This window comes from Salmo trutta, chromosome 30 (genome assembly GCF_901001165.1).
Source record: "Salmo trutta chromosome 30, fSalTru1.1, whole genome shotgun sequence".
NCBI classification, from domain to species: Eukaryota; Metazoa; Chordata; class Actinopteri; order Salmoniformes; family Salmonidae; genus Salmo; species Salmo trutta.
In genome coordinates, this window is record NC_042986.1 from 19466860 (window position 1) to 19487735 (window position 20876).

General features: G+C 41.0%; 2 protein-coding genes across 3 annotated transcripts in view; one reads left to right on the forward strand and one right to left on the reverse strand.

Moving 5' to 3' along the window:
* Positions 1 to 119: 119 nt before the first annotated feature.
* dffb (DNA fragmentation factor, beta polypeptide (caspase-activated DNase)) lies at positions 120 to 4372 on the reverse strand. The gene is made up of 7 exons (XM_029723201.1): positions 4120 to 4372; positions 3855 to 3981; positions 3280 to 3465; positions 3047 to 3126; positions 1432 to 1605; positions 1192 to 1292; positions 120 to 1032 (listed from the first exon to the last, which is right to left on the reverse strand). Exons 1-7 carry the CDS (start codon positions 4240 to 4242, stop codon positions 828 to 830), a joined length of 996 nt encoding a protein of 331 aa, XP_029579061.1. The 5' UTR covers positions 4243 to 4372; the 3' UTR covers positions 120 to 827.
* Positions 4373 to 5740: 1368 nt separating this feature from the next.
* nphp4 (nephronophthisis 4) overlaps positions 5741 to 20876 on the forward strand; it is a 215703-nt gene continuing 200567 nt past the window's right edge. For both annotated transcript variants that reach the window (XM_029723198.1, XM_029723199.1), the window contains exons 1-3: positions 5741 to 5798; positions 6050 to 6213; positions 6401 to 6562. In XM_029723198.1, coding sequence (XP_029579058.1) covers positions 5765 to 5798; positions 6050 to 6213; positions 6401 to 6562 — 360 coding nt within the window. In that variant the 5' untranslated portion in view covers positions 5741 to 5764. The remainder of the gene's footprint in view (positions 5799 to 6049; positions 6214 to 6400; positions 6563 to 20876) is intronic.

Below are 20876 nucleotides of genomic sequence, written 5' to 3' on the forward strand. Positions count from 1 at the left end.
GTTTTGTATTGTGCTATTGAAACTAAGCAGAACTTTATCACATAATTATCTAATTACACTTACAAGCCATGGAGCTGCGCTCAAATCAGCTGTAATCATCAAATCTGCTTGACTCCAACAATAGTAAAACCTTTATTTCAACCCCCCACGTAATGCACTTGTGGAGCACAGAGGATTTGACTGATGTAATCAATATGGTAATAGTTCCACCTATCCCTCTGATAGGCTGGGTGGAAGTTTCACCATTTGCTTATACCAATCAAATCCTCTCAGATCACCAGGGGTGCGTTCAGTAGTACAGAACAATGTTAAGCATTTCATTTCAACGGAAGCGGTATTGCTCTGAGAGAATAGTTGAACGGTGTCATTATGGTGGCCCAGAGAGCGACTGTATGGTGTGTTCGACACATTTTGCCATTTGAAATGGTCTCATCCATATTGATCAGGCCACACCCACCAAACGTACCTCAAAGGCTGTTGAAGACTGGTGTGCGCTGTATTGGGGGGAACGTGTCGTTCAGTACAAACTGACACGCGACGTAGCAAACGTTGAATCGAACGGAATGTTCGGGACGATTTGTGATTGGTCCATTGACTATTACCCAAACAATAGCTCATGATGGACTGCTTTAAAATCACTAGCACAAAATGATCAATAAATAAGTTGTTCTGATAGTAGCAGAAAACAATGTTCCCTGCCCATAATTATTTAGTTATATTTACCAGTTATCATGCGTCTTGCACTTCATCCGTTAGCTAGTTAATAAATACAAAATTCAAGAATAAACAGTAGAAAAACATATACCCTGCATCTTCACTTTAAAGAATCATTTTCGTTTGCCCTGTTTGTAAATTTTCCTTTTGTCACAGAGCAAGTTATGGGCACCTTTCTTATGGCATACAATATGTACCAGCTTCAGATTCTCCCGAGTAAACAGCAGTTTGTAAAAATAGTCCAGGTTTATGTTGCTGCTCTTGTGTTTCTGCAGTGCTTCCACCAGGGTAGGAATGACTGTCCTCTTCTTTTCAATCCTGGGACAGAAAGAGATTTCAGTCTTGATTTGATAAAACTTGTCCTTAAACGACCTTAACAATTGCAATTGATAATCAAGCAAGCTTTTTTGTTACTGTTTGCAAACAATTTTGATCTTAACATTCTGAATATTTATAACTTTTATTCACTAAACCCACCCGTGGTCCAAGTTCCAGGTGCTAAAGAGAATCCTGCTCTCTCGGTTTCCATAGGGGTTGATTGAGTGAAGGGACTTGCATTCATCATGGTCAAAAGCACCCTGAGGAAAGGAGAGCGATGGGAAAGGACACAGGCTGTAAGACAGGATGCTACTGAGCCAAACATGATCTGGTCCTGTTAGTTACCATTATAATCTCTATGCTGACACTGTTAGCCAATTTCGGGTTCATCAATGTTACCTGACAGGAGAACCATCCCTCCTGGGTGCATAGTCGATTTTGTTCCTTTTCTTTCCTGTTGAAGTAGCAACCATTGTACTTGTCAGATTTCAGCTGCATCACTAAGCACTCTGCAGTTTTTTTGTATTCGTCCTTGAGTGTAGGCTTTTGGATGGTTTGAGCATAACTATGCACCTGTGAATAAGAGAATAAAGGGCAGATTACAATTTACAGTATGTATGGAGTAGGCTTTTGAGGGTCACTTCTTGACAGTGCCAATCACTTTCAGCGTAAAACCAAAGCATCAGTAATATACAGTGCCACCAGAAAGTATTCACACCCTTTTTTTCACATTGTGTTACAGCCGGAATTTAAAATGGATTAAATTGAGATTGTTGCTGACACTGTACCTCAATATCAAAGTGGAATTGTTTTAACGTTTTTTACAAATTAATTAAAAGGAAAAGCTGAAATGTCTTGAGTCAAGAATTCAACCCCTTTCTTGCGGAGCCTAAAGTTCAGGAGTAAAAATGTCCTTAAGTCACATGAGTTGCATGGACTGACTCTGTGCAATAATAGTGTTTAACATGATTTTTGAATGACTGCCTCATCTCTGTACCCCACACATACAATTATCTGTAAGGTCCCTCAGTCAAGCAGTGAATTTCAAACAGATTAAACCACAAAGACCAGGGAGGTTTTTCAATGTCTCGAAAAGAAGGGCACCTATTGGTAGATAAATAAAATGTAAAAAAAGCAGACATTGAATATCCCACGAGCCAGAGTTTAATGGCATAGAAGACTCCACAATACTACCCTAAATGACAGAGTGAAAAGGAAGCCTGTACAGAATTAAAAAAATATTCCAAAACATGCAACAAGGCACCAAAGTAATACTGCACAAATGTGGCAAAACAATTAACTTTTTGTCCTGAATTCAAAGTGTTATGTTTGTGGCAAATACAATACATTCTCCATATTTTCAAGCATAGTGGTGGCTGCATCATGTGGGTATGGGTATGCTTGTAATCGTTAAGGACTGGGGAGTTTCTCAGGATAAAAAAGAAATGGAATGGAGCTAAGCACAGGCAAAATCCTAGAGGAAAACCTGGTTCAGTCTGGTTTCCACCTGACACTAGGAGATTAAATCACCTTTCAGCAGGACAATAATGTAAAACACAAGGTCAAATCTACACGATTTGCTAACCAAAAAGCCAAATGTTCCTGAGTGGCCGAATTACAGTTTGGACTTAATTCTACTTGAAAATCTATGGCAAGACCTGAAAATGGTTTTCTAGCAATGATCAACAACCAACTTGACAGAGCTTGAAGAATTTTGAAAAGAATAATGGGCAAATGCTGCACAATCCATGTGTGGAAAGCTCTTAAAGACTTGCCAGCTGGAATCGCTACCAAAGGTGCTTCTACAAAGTATTGACTTATGGGTGTGAATACTTATGTAAATTTGATATCTGTATTACATTTGCTAACATTTCTAAAAACATTTTCACTTTGTCATTATTGGGTATTGTGTGTAGATGTATAAAAAAATATTGAATCTATTTTGAATTCAAGCTGTAACACAACGTGTAATAAGTCAAGTGGTATGAATACTTTGAAGGCTCTGTAGCTTCACCTCCTTCATGTATCCACGAATCCTGCTCTCACAGTTGTACTTCATGTAAGCCGATTTGGTCTTAAATCTGTCATCAATTCCTGAAAGCCCAAAAATAGAATGGTATAACCGTAAAGAGACAGCTTGTTTCAGATTAAAAAATAAAAATGTTCTTATTTTTCTCCATCTTTCTTTTGGCTGCCACATCGTTTCCTGCAGAATTTCTATCCATCCCAAGATAGAGGACTTGTTACCTTGGAACCAGTCTTCATCGTCTTCTCTGTTTTCAGTCTCAGAGCTGTCCTTCAAGTGCAGGAGCAGGTCCCCCAGGAGTCTGCGTCTCTTTGGAGACCGCTCGTCAGAGAGAAGCCCCTTAGCTGCATCAATCAGAAGATCTGAGTTCCTGTCGGTGTCCAGCAACCGGCCTATGTCGCAGACAACTGAAATAATCACAAATCATAACAGTTATTTCAATTGGTTCACTGAACAACCTCTGTTAACCTAAACATCCAAGTCATGGCACCCATGTAACCGACTCTATTTGAAGCCCAGACAGCCTCACTGGCAAGTATCACTGACAGGCATGGTTAGGCTACTCAATACGTGAGCGTGGTTAACCGCTCTTCCTACAAGTGAAAGCAAGGCTATATTTCTATTACTTTAACCAATGCATCCTTTTCAAATCAATCACCACAAGGTTATGCATATTTGTTTAAGTGCATATTTAAGTTGGTATTGTTATCATTTATTTACCATGCACAGCTACATAAAGTAGGTCCTAAACCCTATATGAATGTGCATTGTGCATGCCACAAAGTGTTTCACTCACATCCGCTCCATCTCTCATCCATGGCAAGAAGGACAAGTTCAGCATTGTCTGGAAGACTTCGGAAATAGTCCTCTGTCAATTCTGTTCCATCTTCATACAAGGAAATATGCGAACCGACGAGTGGAACCTAGAAGAAAATGATTCACATAATAATTTAAACAAAATAATGTAACTTTCATTATCGCCACTTCCTGGTTGCAAGTCTATGGTCTGGTAATAGCAGTAGAATGGGCTAAACATAGCAAGCTACTGGACGAAATCGTACCTGTAGAAGTTTACTCCCCTTTTTGAGAAGCTCTTTCAGACTTGTTGCAGCCACCCCATATTTTTTTGTTTCATTCAGGCTTCTTATTTTGACAACTTTTTTTTTTTTTTTAAGTCCAAACATTGCGCCTTTTCTTCTATGAAGATCAATGTGCAGAAACGCACAAAGAAACGATGCATGCTGCCAGCTACAGGATAGGCTGGAAAATTATCCAAAAATACTGCCATCTAGCGTTTTAGAACAGCACGTGCACACAGTTGACATTGTCACTCAGCTGCTTCTAGAATATCCTGTAGCAGATAAAAAGGTGAAGAGGATCTCAATTGTTATAGTACTTATATTCTGTATGTCAGGTGCCTGATTTTATAGGTAACCATATCCTACTTGATTCTATTGTGTGGCCACATTATACGTTCTTACAAATGTGCTCTCTAGGATGCAAGTTTTGGTCCAGAGCATAGACATATTTAGACCAGAGTTCACAGACCATCAAGCTACGCTTAGGCCTCACTCCCCCCCATCTGAGATATCTACTGCAGCCCTCACCCTCCACATACAATACCCATTCTGTCAGTCACATTCTGTTAAAGGTCGCTCGTGTTTTCAGTTCGCTGCAGCTAGCGACTGGAATGAGCTGCAATAAACACTCAAAGTGGACAGTTTTATCTCAAACTCTTCATTTAAAAACTCAATCATGGACACTCTTACTGACAGTTGTGGCTGCTTTGCGTGATGTATTGTTGTCTCTACCTTCTTGCCCTTTTTGCTGTTGTCTGTGCCCAATAAAGTTTGTTCCATGTTTTGTGCTGCTACCATGCTGTGTTGTCATGTGTTGCTGCTTTGCTATGTTGTTGTCGTAGGTGTCTCTTTATGTAGTGTTGTCTCTTGTCAAGATGTGTGTTTTGTCCTATATTCTAAAAAAATATATAATAATCCCAGCCCCCGTCCCTGCAGGAGGCCTTTTGGTAGGCCGTCATTGTACATAAGAATTTGTTCTTAACTGACTTGCCTAGTTAAATAAAGGTTAAATAAAATAAAACAGCTGGTGAGTGTGCTATGCGAGTTCTCCCCATTTCTCCTAGTGGTGGCATTGGCCAGTGTATTTTAACAGTCAATCCCTAGGAAGATAGAAGATGGTGTCCAATTGATTAGGATTTGTTATGGTCCTCCTCACCCTGACCACTACAGTATACACAAGGCCGTATTTACATCAAATGTAAATGATGGGTCTGTGGATGAGGGTCGTTTTGCACAGAGAATATAATGCCACGCAATGTCTAGCCGTATGTATTCTTCCCAAACCAGAGGGTGGCGATATGGACACGTGCTGGTCTCCCTCTATCTCTTTAGTACATTTTGAACGAATAAGAAGAAAAGGCATAGCAACGTTAATATCACCGTAGTAACCGATGCCAAGTGACGGGAGAACCCAATTTAGAGGGAACATAGGGTAATGGAACAATTTCATTCAGGTCATTTGGTAATCCCGCATTTACATAATCCATTTTAAAATTAACATCTTTAATCTTTGAATATATCAGTTGATTTGGTAAAAGATGTATTACTATTCATACCTTCATTTAATTACCTTTTAAATCTTTACCCCCTTTTGAAAGTCAGCTATTTTGCGTCCCCCGTTGCCAACATGCCTGGAGGTCTAGGATTTCAAATAAGCGAGGGTAAACAGTGATTTTTATACAACTGCGCGACATTTTACTTGCTACAATTACAAGCATAGCTAGTTAGGGTAACGTAATCTTCTGAGGTTTGAGAATAGTGCAACTATCGCTTTGGTATCTTAATGAACAAGTCCTAATGTTAGCTAACGTTACTTACTGATAGCAAACTCACCAAACCAAACCCACTAGCTAGCAAGCTAGGTGTTGTTGTTTTAGCCAAATATAGCTAGCGAAATTTGACTTTGCTGCAGACTCGAAATATCCAATGACCGACGACTGGAAAGGACTGTTTGAGAGAGGACGGGTGATTCCTCCACACAGCCAGACTGTTCGACAGGCACAGGACTCATCTCACACCCATTCTCAAGGCTTCCAAATCATCCTGAAGCATCTTGATGGACCTCACATTCAACGGGTAGGCCTACGCCGTATTTGCATAAACCTGGCATCCGAAGAGTATAGCTAGCTAATGTCATTCGCAAGTTTGGTTCTAGCCCAGCCTGGTAGGTAGACAAACGTTAGTAGAGTTGCCAATGTTTAGCTAGGGACCCGTTTCTAATTGACTTCCAGTTACAAACATTTCTACTCCCCTCATCACATAGGAGAAGAAGGAAGGGGAGTCAGAAGGGAGTCGAAAGAGGGAACCAGTCAAGTACCAGCTGAGTGTTTCCCTGTTTGATACCAGCCACCAGCACTTCTTCGGGAGAACGTGGAAGAGCTCGCCCCAACAGATGAGTGGTGTCAACAGGGCAATGTTTAATGAGGTACACAACTGTTCTAGGGAAACACAGTTAACATTGTCAACCACATTATCCTGAGTGGTTTTAGTATGATAAAGGAGCGGTTTACGCTGATACGCCCTGTTGACACTTTGTGCCTACTCCGTTGATACCTAAAGTCACTGGCCCTGTTTGAAGGCATCACATCTGTGATGCATTGTGACTTACTGATCTATAATACAAATAATAATAAGTAGTTACGTAAGCATGCAAGGTGGTTTGTAGTCGGGAGTCGCCTGTAATGTCGAACAAGCCCACAGTCTTTCAATGGCTTCAGCTTTAAGAGGTCAGACCCAGTGCCCTATTTAATCAACTCGAGGAAACCGTTTTAAGTTGATTGAATGTTCTTGCTGGAATATTTTTTTACTTCCATAACGATAGGCAGCTCTGGATTTGCTGAGGTACAAGAACGCCAATAATTTCCGTTGGATTTGATTGATACCTTGTACTTATGCACAATAGACCGACGATAAGAAACAAACAACAACAAGCGATTGGCTGGCTTCTCTGTGAATTACCAACAAAGCTGACTGCAGAACTGAAGGCAGTTGGGTAACATGTCAAAAAGTTTACTTTTTGCCTCATCTCTTTGTACTAGTCCGTCCAAATTTGCAGGCACCAAAAGGGCATGGGCTAGGCCAATGGTTGTTTTTGGACTGGGCTAGAATGTCCAAGGAAAATGGAAGTGTCAAAAAAGCCTTCCATTGGTCAGTATTTACACCAGTTATAAGGAGTTTGTTAAAGGGAGAGCTGGCCCACAATTAGCTGAAATGCTAACAACAAACATTCCCACAACTTTACAGAACGTTCCTTTAGGAGTCTCATGTCGTTACCTAACTAGCCTTCCCTGTAGCTCAGTTGGTAGAGCATGGTGCTTGCAACGCCAGGGTTGTGGGTTCGATTCCCACGGGGGGCCAGCACAGAAAAAAAATGTATGAAATGTAAGTCGCTCTGGATAAGAGCGTCTGCTAAATGACTAAAATGTTTTCATAGGAAATGGAGAGGCTACCCTCACAAATCTGAAAATACATGATGAATTGATGTTTACTGATCATGAAAAGCATGCAGTATGTTCTCTGAATATTCAACTCTGATGATAGAGCTAAATGTGGAATAATTGGAAATGTGTCGCTCAGACAAGAGGTGATGATATTAAAACCAAATAGTTAAAATGTATTTAACAATCCCTTGAAAACAACATGCTTTAGCAGAGCTGAGGGTCTCATTGCCCCCCAGCAGCTAAATCGAACGCTCTGCACCGTATTGTGATGTTTTATTGACAAGGACTGTTTCCAAGAGACTTTTCCCTTAATGTCAAACATAACTTACCCAGAACGTGTTTACCATGTTCTCAGAATATTCAATATCAATGTTTTAGACACGTTTCCTTGGAACATTGCAAGAATATGCCAGTGTCCATTTTTCTGAGGGTTAGGAAAATATAGGTAATTATGAATAAAACATCACAATACGGTACACAGCATTCGATTTGGCTGCTGGGGGCAAGGAGACCCTCAGCTCTGCTAAAACATGCCGTTTTCAAGGGATACATTTTAACTATTTGGTTTTAATATCATCACCTCTTGAAGAGCCTAGTCTGAGCTCCACATTTAGCTCTATCATCAGAGCTGAATATTCAGAGAACATATAGCAAGTAACTGCATGCTTTTCATGATCAGTAAACACCAATTCGTCATGTATTTTCAGATACGTGAGGGTAGCCTCTCCATATCACATGTAGCTACCTTGCTAAGCAAACAACGTGTCATTTAGCTTGCTTCAGAGATTAGGCTTTTGGAAAGAGCTTGACATCGTCCTGGTAAAGTTGTCAGTCGGACTAATATTACTGTTATCACCACTATAGATGGCATGCAAATCAAACAATATTTGGATATAGCTTGCCATGTTGTTTATCCTCTAAAAGTTAGCTTATTAACTAGCCATATTGATGTGATCTGTTATTAACTAACTAGCCAATTTGACGTGGTCCATCAATCAATGTAGCCTTTCATGTCTGTCAGCAGCAATCATGATTAAATACTTAAAAACAATGTTGAAAAGGGAATAATGTTAGACCTACCTAGCGAAGTTGGCTATGTTGTTCGAGGGAAAAGTACATTAGGTCTACTTACCAATATGTTTAGCCAACTGTACAAAGTTTCTACCGGTAGCTTGCAAAGTAAACATTATCAGCTAACAGTACATCGGCAAACATGACCTTCTGCTGCTTAACAAGCAGAGCCCACAAAGGATAGGGAAATGAACCTACGCCACTCATACTTGTCAGGTATAGTTCACTTTGATTTTATATCACTCAAATGTCCAGTTAATAGTGGCCAATATTGAGAGATATCGTGAGGCTACTCTAACGTAGGCTATTTGAAATTACATGATCAATTGATGTGGAATAATCTGAAATTTGTAGTTCTGACTATGCTCTTCAAGAGGGGATGATATTACAATCAGTTAACATTTATTTAACAATTCCTTGAAAACGGCATGCAGTTGTCAATGGTTTTTACGGAGCTGGAGGTATCCTTGCCATCCAGCAGCCAAATCAAACACACTGTACCATATTGTGAAGTTTTATTCATAACGACCTACTCCATCAGCGTAACACCAAACATACACAGAACATGGTTGCCATTTTCTCAGAATATAAGATATTACTGTTCTAGACATGTTTCATTGGAACGTTGCAAGAGCATTCCTGTTTTCAATTATGTTTAAAACGGGACGTTCTGTCATGGTCCCCTTGAGGTTTTTGTCTGGTTCCCAGCTTGTTCAGGGGATTCCCTTAAACACATTTTTAGGACGTCGCCAGATGGTCGCGAAGAAATGTTATTTGAAAAAAATAAATAACATGTTTCTTTACATACCACCCCTTGTTACTGTTGCTGAGCCCATCAAGGCCCTGATTGGTGAAACACTGATCCATTCACAGCTATTTGTCTGTTGGCAAGGTGCTGACTCCACCGTATATAAACTTAAATCGGGTGCTGGATCCTCGTATATATTCCAGAGAACAGAAATAGGACAGCACTCCAGTAAATACATTTAAATTTAATTTTTTTATTGCTGCACAAACGTTTTGGGTATGAGCCCTTCTTCAGCGTGCTAGGCTTTGGCAACCAATGTTAAACACACCCACACACAGTGCTTTTAACATACAATGTTTTCAACTTACATATGACACACTTTGACATACATGCTTACATTGTGCATATTCATTTATACAGTATTATTCAACATGTCTTCACCTGGGATTCGGACTCACAACCTCTTGGTTCACGACATTCAGATCTTTCTGCTACGCCACCATGTCTGTGTCAGTTAATTACTATTCTCTCATCATTGATTTGATTGACTTATTTCAGTAATTTGGGGGGTTTCTGTATAGTTGTCTTATGCTGGTGGGGCATATTACTGTTTTAATGTTATTCCTTAATCACTATAATAAATAACTTGTTTTTTTGTTATTTTAGAAGAGCTGAGATTTACTTAGAATTGCAAAGTGTAGCATTGCAGGTGAAATCAGTCATTGACACAGACATGGTAGCGTAGCAGGAAGATTGGAATGTTGTGAACTAAGAGGTTGTAACTTCAAATCCCAGGTAAGGACATGTTGAATAACAAAGATCAGATCAAATTTGATGACCAATTTATGCAGAAATCCAGGTAATTCCAAAGGGTTCATACTTTTTCTTGTCACTGTATATGCATTGAGCTTGTCTGATGCTTTAAGTGCTCTGTTTGATTCAATAAAACAGGAATGACTCGAGGGAGCTAGAGAGCAAGATAACCAGAAGAAAAAAACCTTAACCTGACCTGACCATTCTACTCCCACTCCTGTTGGCTTTCACAGGTTCTGCCATTACTCTCCTGAAGTAGCCGGTAATGGGCTACATGAGGAGTCGGCAACCTTTCTCATGTGGAATGCCAATTTATCTTACTGTTTCTACCGATCTGTGTGCCATTTAAGGTGTTCATATGCACATTGTTGGTGGAACAGTTTCATTTAATTTAATTATAGTCTTCATACGCTATATTTACAAAAGTATGTGGACACTCCTTCAAATTAGTAGATTCACCTATTTCAGCCACACCCGTTGCTGACAGGTGGATAAAATCGAGCATACAGCCATGCCATAGACAAACATTGGCAGTAGAATGGCCCGTACTGAAGAGCTCAGTGACTGTCAACGTGGCGCTGTCATAGGATGCCACCTTTCCAAATTTCTTCCCTGCTAGAGCAACTGTAAGTGCTATTATTGTGAAGTGGAAATGTCTAGGAGCAACAACTGCTTAGCCCGCGAAGTGGTAGGCCACACAAGCTCACAGAACAGGACCACTGAGTGCTGAAGCACGTATCAAGTGAAAATCATCTGTCCTCGTTTGCAACACTCACTGCCAAGTTCCAAACAGCTTCTGGAATTAACGTCAGCACAATAACTGTTTGTCGGGAGCTTCATGAAATGGATTTCCATGTCCGAACGGCCGCACACAAGCCTAAGATTACCATCCACAATGCTCAGCGTCGGCTGGAGTGGTGTAAAGCTCTCCGCCATTGGACTCTGGAGCAGTGGAAACATGTTCTCTGGAGTGATAAATTACGCTTTACCATCTGGCAGTCCAACGGACGAATCTGGGTATGGCGAATGCCAGGAGAACGCTACCTGTCCCAATGCATGCATAGTGCCAACTGTAAAGCTTGGTGGAGGAGGAATAATTGTCTGGGGCTGTTTTTCATAGTTCGGGCTAGGCCCTTCAGTTCCAGTGATGGGAAATCTTTTTTTAATAAAAAAAAAAATGTATTTCACCTTTATTTAACGAGGTAGGCTAGTTGAGAACAAGTTCTCATTTGCAACTGCGACCTGGCCAAGATAAAGCAAAGCAGTTCGACACATACAACAACACAGAGTTACACATGGAATAAACTAGAGGTCGACCGATTATGATTTTTCAACACCGATACCAATTATTGGAGGACCAAAAAAAGCCGATACCGATTAATCGGGCGATTTTTTTATTTTTTTTAAATTTATTTTTTTATTTAACTTTTAACTTTTTTTTAATTACATTTATTTTTACAATTGATTTTATTTATTTGTAATAATGACAATTACAACAATACTGAATGAACACTTTATTTTAACTTAATATAACACATCAATAAAATCAATTTAGCCTCAAATAAATAATGAAACATATTCAATTTGGTTTAAATAATCAAAAACAAAGTGTTGGAGAAGAAAGTAAAAGTGCAATATGTGCCATGTAAGAAAGCTAACGTTTAAGTTCCTTGCTCAGAACATGAGAACATGAGAACATATGAAAGCTGGTTCCTTTTCACATGAGTCTTCAATATTCCCAGGTAGAAGTTTTAGGTTGTAGTTATTATAGGAATTATAGGACTATTTCTCTCTATACGATTTGTATTTCATATACCTTTGACTATTGGATGTTCTTATAGGCACTTTAGTATTGCCAGTGTAACAGTATAGCTTCCGTCCCTCTCCTCACTCCTACCTGGGCTCGAACCAGGAACACATCGACAACAGCCACCCTCGAAGCAGCGTTACCCATGCAGAGCAAGGGGAACAACTACTCCAAGTCTCAGAGCGAGTGACGTTTGAAATGCTATTAGCGCGTACCCCGCTAACCCCGCTAACTAGCTAGCCATTTCACATCGGTTACACCAGCCTAATCTCGGGAGTTGCTCGGCCTGAAGTCATAAAGAGCTGCTGGCAAAACGCATGAAAGTGCTGTTTGAATGAATGCTTACGAGCCTGCTGGTGCCTACCATCGCTCAGTCAGACTGCTCTATCAAATCATAGACTTAATTATAACATAATAACACACAGAAATACGAGCCAGAGGTCATTAATATGGTTGAATCCGGAAACTATCATCTCGAAAACAAAACGTTTATTCTTTCAGTGAAATACGGAACCGTTCCGTATTTTATCTAATGGGTGGCATCCATAAGTCTAAATATTCCTGTTACATTGCACAAGCTTGAATGTTATGTCATAATTACGTAAAATTCTGGCGAATTAGTTCGCAAACTGTTTCCGCAAACTGTTGCATTTACCCTGACTCTGTGTGCAATGAACGCAAGGGAAGTGACACAATTTCACCTGGTTAATATTGCCTGCTAACCTGGATTTCTTTTAGCTAAAAATGCAGGTTTAAAAATATATACTTCTGTGTATTGATTTTAAGAAAGGCATTTATGTTTATGGTTAGGCACAGTCGTGCAACGATTGTGCTTTTTTCACAAATGCGCTTTTGTTAAATCATCCCCCGTTTGGCGAAGTTGGCTGTCTTTTGTTAGGAAGAAATAGTCTTCACACAGTTCGCAACGAGCCAGGCGGCCCAAACTGCTGCATATACCCTGACTCTGTTGCAAGAGAAGTGACACAATATTCCTAGTTAAAAGAAATTCATGTTAGCAGGCAAAATTAACTAAATATGTAGGTTTAAAAATATATACTTGTGGATTGATTTTAAGAAAGGCATTGATGTTTACGGTTAGGTACACGTTGGAGCAACGACAGTCCTTTTTTGCGAATGCGCACCGCATCGATTATATGCAACGCAGGACACGCTAGAGGGGTAGCCAGGTGGAAAGCGTTGCCAGCCGTAGAAAAATGCTTATTGAAATTCTCAATTATTGTGGATTTATCGGTAGTGACAGTGTTTCCTAGCCTCAGTGCAGTGGGCAGCTGGGAGGAGGTGCTCTTATTCTCCATAGACTTTACAGTGTCCCAGAACGTTTTTGAGTTTGTACTACAGGATGCAAATTTCTGTTTGAAAAAGCTAGCCTTTGCTTTCCTAACTGCCTGTGTATATTGGTTCCTAACTTCCCTAAAAAGTTAATGCAGAATGCCACAGGATGTTTTTGTGCTGGTCAAGGGCAGACAGGTCTGGAGTGAACCAAGGGCTATATCTATTCCTTGTTAAAAAAAAATTGAATGGAGCATGGTTATTTACGATGGTGAGGAAGGCACTTTTAAAGAATAACCAGGCATCCTCTACTGACGGGACGAGGCATCCTCTACTGACGGGATGAGGTCAATGTCATTCCAGGATACCCAGACCAGGTCAATTAGAAAGGCCTGTTCGCAGAAGTGTTTTAGGGAGCGTTTGACAGTGATGAGGGGTGGTCGTTTGACCGCAGACCCATTACGGATGCAGGCAATGAGGCAGTGATCACTGAGATCTTGGTTGAAAACAGCAGAGGTGCATTTGGAGGGCGAGTTAGTTAGGATGATATCTATGAGGGTGCCCGTGTTTCCGGATTTGTGGTTGTACCTGGTAGGTTCATTGATCATTTGTGTGAGATTGAGGGCATCCAGCTTAGATTGTAGGATGGCCGGGGTGTCAAGCATGTCCCAGTTTAGGTCACCTAGCAGCACGAGCTCAGAAGATAGATGGGGGGGCAATCAATTCACATATGGTGTCCAGGGCACAGCTGGGGGCTGAGGGGGGTCAATAACAAGCGGCAATGGTGAGAGACTTGCTTCTGGAAAGGTTGGTTTATTAAAAGTAGAACAGACCTGGATAGTATGACAGAACTCTGCAGGCTATCTCTGCAGTATATTGCAACTCTGCCCCCTTTAGTAGTTCTATCTTGGTGGAAAATGTTATAGTTAGGGATGGAAATTTCAGGGTTTTTGGTGGTTTTCCTAAGCCAGGATTCAGACAAGGCTAAGACATCCGGGTTGGCAGATTGTGCTAAAGCAGTGAATAAAGCAAACTTGGGGAGTAGGCTTCTGATGTTAACATGCATGAAACCAAGGCTTTTACGGTTACAGAAGTCAACAAATGAGAGCACCTGGGGAGTAGGAGTGGAGCTAGGCACTACAGGTCCTGGATTAAACTTTACATCACCAGAGGAACAGAGGAGGAATAGGATAAGGGTACGGCTAAAGGCTATAAGAACTGGCTGTGTAGCACGTTCGGAACGGAGAGTAAAGGAAGCAGGTTTCTGGACACGATAGCATAGATTCAAGGCATAATGTACAGACAAAGGTATGGTAGGAAAAGAGTACATTGGAGGTAAACCTAGACATTGAGTAATGAAGAGAGAGATATAGTTTCTAGAGACGTTTAAACCAGGTGATGTCATCGCATATGTGGGAGGTGGAACAACATGGTTGGTTAAGGCATATTGAGCAGGGCTATAGTCTCTACAGTGAAATACGACAGTAATCACTAACCAGGACAGTAATGGACAAGGCATATTGATATTAGGGAGAGGCATGCGTAGCCAAGTGATCGTATGAGTCCAGTGTGTGGTTGGGCTGGCTGGGGACACGGCGATTCAGACAGTTATCGGGCTAGCAAGCTAGCAGTTAGCAGGCCGGGGCTAGCAGGGAGGGGGAAAAGTCTGTTTTTGTCTCCTCGTGCGGTGACGTCGATAGACCAGTCGTGGAATTAGTAGGGTTCCAAGTAGCAGAGGAGTCCAAGTCCAATTGGCAAAATGGGTATAGTGGTCCAAGAAACTGGCCGGTGGATCAGCTAACAGTCCAATATGCTATAGATAGCTAGCAGGCCGTGGTTAGCAGAATGGGCCTTCAGGGGATGTCGCGCCTGAGGGGCCTGTTGGGATCCTCGGGCAGATTGTCGGTATTCCAGTCGTGAGGGATCAGCGGGTTTCCGTGCCCCGTACCGGCAGTAGAAGGGGTCCGGATATTGTAGCCGAGGAGTGGGCTTCAGGAGTAGCCCAGAAGCCCTAGCCGGAAGATGGGTCTAGCATGGGCTAGCCCCAGGCTAGTTGGTGTTTGCTCCGGGACGGAAACGTTAGCAAGGAGTAGTCAACCCGGGTTGCGGTTAGCTAGCTGCCATGATCCACATGAAAGGGTTCAGATTTTGCGGTAGGAATCCGGGGATATGGAGAGAAAAATAGGTCCGGTATGGTCTGGTTTGAAACTCGTTGTACGAATTGGCGAGAGCTTTCCAAGCTAAAGGTTAGCTGACTGATAGCTGGTAGCTAGTTAGCTAGCTAGCTTCAGTTGAGGTATTCCAGTTCGGAGGTAAATAGAAATTCTTTAGAAAAAAAACCAGATCCACACCACATTGGGTGAGGCGGGTTGCAGGAGAGTATTTTGAAGTTGATTTTTAGGAAAAATATTAACTAGATTGCGAAGAAAAATATATATACATGGGACGAGACAAGACAAAGACGTCTGACTGTTACGCCATCTTGGATTTAAGACTTAATGCTACACCATTCAATAACATTCTAGATGATTCTGTGCTTCCAACTTTGTTGCAACAGTTTGGGGAAGGACCTTTCCTGTTTCAGCATGAGAATGCCCCCATGCACAGAGCGATGTCCATACAGAAATGGTTTCTCGAGATTGGTGTGGAAGAACTTGACTGGCCTGCACAGAGCCCTGACCTCAACCCCATCGAACACCATTGGGATGAATTGGAACGCCGACTGCGAGCCTAATCGTCCAACATCAGTGCCCAACCTGATGTCCCCATAGCAATGTTCCAACATCTAGTGGAAAGCCTTCCCAGAAGAGTGGATGCTATTATAGCAGCAAAGGGGGGACAACTTCATATTTATGCCCATGATTTTGAAATTAGATGTTCAACAAGCAGGTGTCCACATACACTACATGACCAAAAGTATCTCAAAATCATTGTCATGTGGTTAATCAATATGATATCTAAATTAAAATGATACAAACCTAAAAAGTAACTTCACATAGTTGGCAATGGAAATAGCCTACATAAAACCAACAAATATAAACATTGCAGCCTGCAGGTAGAAAATATCCTGATAAAAATAAATATCATATGAATTACATTGGCTAGGTTGGCCTGTCTGCAACTAACTTGAAGCATTGTATCAACTATTAACTTGGGTCTGGCCTGAAGCTTGCATTAGCAAACTTGCAACATTGTATAACATTTTCTGGGCCCTTAAACCTCGGGACAGACACAGCTGTAGGCTATTTGTGCAAGGGATAAGAAGTAATCAGGCAGGACTGTTTTATGACGTTTCCACTGGATCAGAGCATTACATTTTTCCCTTTCACACTGAGTGGTAATCCAAAAGGGAGAGAGCTGGAAAGATTGTCATTCTATTGTCATTCTCAATGTATTTAAAAACAGACTTTGTTTGCTTGCTGTTTGAGGTGAAGGAAAAATGACTTTGAGATGCTCATTATGGTGGTGCCAAAGAGAAGTACTATCAGATCCCCAAATGGGCACATTTATTTGCCTATATTTGTGCCTATGCCAGGTAGCCTATAGGCCTACTTCTATGCATAATCAGGTGCGTGTTCTTATTCAACATTGACAGGAGCGCTCCAAACAAAAGGCAATGACTAAATTGACAAAACTCGTAAATGGAATGAAATAAACCAAAACCTGTTTCTCACAAGTGTAGCATAGGTCGTGCGCTCTGCAAACAACGTGCCCACTCTGACAATGAGAACGGTAAAAGACTGGAATAATGATATATTTGATGCATTAACATAAATAACCTTTTTTAATTTAACCTTTATTTAACTAGGAAAGTCAGTTAAGAACAAAATCTTATTTACAATGACGCCTAGTGGGTTAACTGCCTTGTTCAGGGGCAGAATGACATATTTTTACCTTGTCAGCTCTGGGATTCGATCTAGCGACCTTTGGTTACTGGCCCAATGCTCTAACCACTAAGCTACCTGCCACCCCAACCATAACCAAACAAAGATTGTAGATTGGAAATCATATAAATTAATGGTAAATGAACTATTGGTGATATATGAAATGGGGGATTGATAGACGCAAACAATTCATAAAATGACAAATTGGTGGGAGAGAGCATATTCTGGAGAAAGACATCTTAGCCACATCCCCTTTCTTCTTGGACTGTGCCATCCCCCCTGGTCTCTGCAATGGATTAGTTCACTGATATCAGACGGGTGTCTCTTGTGCCTAAACACTAGGGTAGCCTAGTGGTTAGAGCGTTGGGCTAGTAACCGAAAGGTTGCAAGTTCAAATCCCCGAGCTGACGATCTGTCGTTCTGCCCCTGAACAAGGCAGTTAACCCACTGTTCCTAGGCTGTCATTGAAAATAAGAATTTGTTCTTAACTGACTTGCCTAGTTTAAATAAAGGGGGAAAAAAAATATTACATTTGCTACTGGTCGACAAAAATAAAATCTCTTTCGATCAACACCCTATTGACCGACCAGTCGACTAAGTGGGGTCATCCCTAGACAATAGCAAGTCTATCGGCTCTTATTATTGAACATACTGAACTACTGTAAGCAGACCATGTAATACATACACTACATGACCAAAAGTATGTGGACACCTGCTCGTCAAACATCTCATTCCAAAATCATGGGTATTAATATAGAGTTGGTCCCCCCTTTGCTGCTATAACTACCTTAAACTTCACTGGCCTGCACAGAGGAACTTGACTGGCCTGCATCGAGCTCTGTGCAGGCCAGTCAAGTTCTTCCACAACAATCTCGACAAACCATCTCTGTATGGACCTCGCTTTGTGCACGAGATCATTCTCATGCTAAAACAGGAAAGGGCCTTCCCCAAACTGTTGCCACAAAGCTGGAAGCACAGATTTCCCTTCACTGGAACTAAAGGGCCTAGCCTGAACCATGAAAAACATCCCCAGACCATTATTCATCCTCCACCTAACTATACAGTTGTTACTATGTATTGGAGCAGGTAGCGTTCTCCTGGCATCCGCCAAACCCAGATTCGTCCTGTCGGACTGCCAGATGGTGAAGCGTGATTCATCAATCCAGAGAAAGTTTCCACTTCTCCAGAGTTCAATGGCGACGAGCTTTATACCACTCCAGCTGACGCTTGGCATTGCGCATGGTGATCTTAGGCTTGTGTGCGGCTGTTCGGCCATGGAAACCCATTTCATGAAGCTTCCGACGAACAGTTCTTGTGCTGACGTTGCTTCCAGAGGCAGTTTGGAACTCAGTAGTGAGTGTTGCATCTGAGGACAGCACTTGGTGGTCCCATTCTGTGAGCTTGTGTGGCCTACCACACATTTGGCTTCTGGACAACGACAGAAAGTTTAGATAAAAGCCAGTAGAACAGGAGAGAAACTTTTTTTGGTTTCTAGCTTAGCTGTTGTTGTTAGCTGCTGCATGCTGCACCTCTGTCTCTCCCTCTGTGCCGCTGCTCTCTGTGCTACAGTCTGCATCTGAGTTGCCTAGCAACGAGTCTTCTCTGGCTAGCTCATGGCTCACTCTGACTAGAGACAGAGCCGTTATCTGGTAGACTCTGACAGTGTTCCGGTTTTATGACAAAATTCTGACTCCAATGTCATTCCATGGAATTATGCAAATTAACCTATAGACCGATAGGCATGAAACGGTTGCATACATTAGTTTTATTGACAAATGTCAATTAAGAAAATAAGGTCCGCCAAAGCAAAAGCCTGTAAAAATTAATGTATATGAATGCTGTAAGTACAGAAATGGTTTTCTCAGTGGGAAATGAATATCCAACTAGTCAGTAACAACTGTGTGGCGTTTGGAGTTTGACAGCAACTATGTGAGCTTATTACAGTATTATAGGCACTATGTCCTGGGATTTCCTGTGATCTTCTATGTAGAAGAACTCCTTACCTTCTAACGACTCGTGTAGCTTGTGAGCATCATAGAGCAAAGAGTCTCAGCTTTTAATAGATAGCTTGTAATCGTTTGTAGCTCAATCCTTCATACGTTTTTGTAAAAAGACCTGGCCCATGGCCCCTACGGGATCCGCCCATGTCTCACAAACACCGCTCTAACTCAGCCCCTGTTAATCACACTGTTTAAAAGGGGTTAGAAATCCTTAATCACGTCGATGGGAGTCATTGGGTTAATGTCTTATTCTGAGAACATGGCAACCATGTTCTGTGTATGTTTGGTGTGACGTTGATGGAATATTCTCCTAACTTTCATTACTGGAGACATGAATGTTTTTGCAACGTCCCATGAAACGTGTCTAGAACATTATTGTCAATTACCTCGACTAACCGCTGCCACTGCACATTGACTCTGTACAGGTACCCCCTGTATATAGCCATGCTATTGTTATTTTACTGCTGCTGTTTAATTATTTGTTACTTTTATTTTCAATTTTATTACTTATCTATTTATTTTTTTACTTAACTTTTTATTAAAACTGCATTGTTGGTTAAGGGCTTGTAAGTAAGCATTTCACTTTAAGATCTACACCTGTTGTATTCAAGGCATGTGACAAATAACATTTGATTTGATCTTATATTCTGAGAACATGGCAACCATGTTCTGTGTTTTTTTTGTGTGTGACAATGATGGAATATTATCCTAACTCTCATTACTGGACACATTCATGTTTTTGCAATGTACCATGAAACGTGTCTAGAACATTAATATTTGGTATTCTGAGAACATGGTAACCACGTTCTGGGTATGTTTTAGTTTGACACGAAGGAAAGGTTTTCCTAACTCTAATGCCAAAACGTTCTAAATAGGTTCTCAGGGTTTTTTGTTGTAACATACTGTAGAATGTTCCCCTAACTAATGTAAAACTGGACACTCAAACATCAAGTGAACATTACGCGTGACATTACAAAAACGTTTTTCTCTCCCTAGAATTGTTAACTGGGTAACTGGGCTAGCTGTTGGCCAATGTTGTTTTGACTCAATATGCCATATGTATTTCACATTAGAGCCCTCAGACGACAAGCTATTAAGAATGTGACAATGTTTTAGCACTCAATGTTTTTAATCTATTTGCTCTGCTGAAGGGCTATTTTACGACTGGGCCTGTGTTCCCCTTGCAAAAACCAATCTAGAAGTTTTTCTGGTGCCATCAACTTTTATGAGTAGCCTAACCTTTGTTAGGATTTAATAGCTGGCCTTATATGATGTTAACCCTGAAGGCATGTTCACAGACTGAATTTGTCAGCGGCTTGATAATAAAACTAAACAGTCACTTGATAATAACACAATAATAAAAGTGACGTAAATAGATTTCTTCACCAAGGTTGGGGTCAATTTAGGATGATGTGCTCATTCAATTGATGAGTTGAATGGCCATTTTCAGTTAATAAATTAAGCAAATTTTCAATTGATCCTGAATTGAATAAAATTGAATTAACCCCATGCCTATTGTTCAAACACCATTTAAGCAGCAAAAATACTGCATTCAACAGTCAGACACATACTTCTATAATTCCACCTTTCTTTTACATGCCTTGGTTTATGAATGTCTTGTTCATATTGTTCAAACATTTCAAGTTATGATGATAAGGAACAGAAAACGTGCCACTTTAATGCAAA

What these genes read in the sequence shown, in the direction of transcription:
- dffb (XM_029723201.1), bottom strand. Translation starts at nt 4,242, where the DNA reads ATGTTTGGACTTAAAAAAAAAAAAAAAGTTGTCAAAATAAGAAGCCTG. An exon ending in GGATGAGAGATGGAGCGGAT is followed by an intron (nt 3,466 to 3,854) that starts GTGAGTGAAACA and finishes TGATTATTTCAG; the next exon opens with TTGTCTGCGACATAGGCCGG. An exon ending in TTCGTGGATACATGAAGGAG is followed by an intron (nt 1,606 to 3,046) that starts GTGAAGCTACAG and finishes TCTTATTCACAG; the next exon opens with GTGCATAGTTATGCTCAAAC.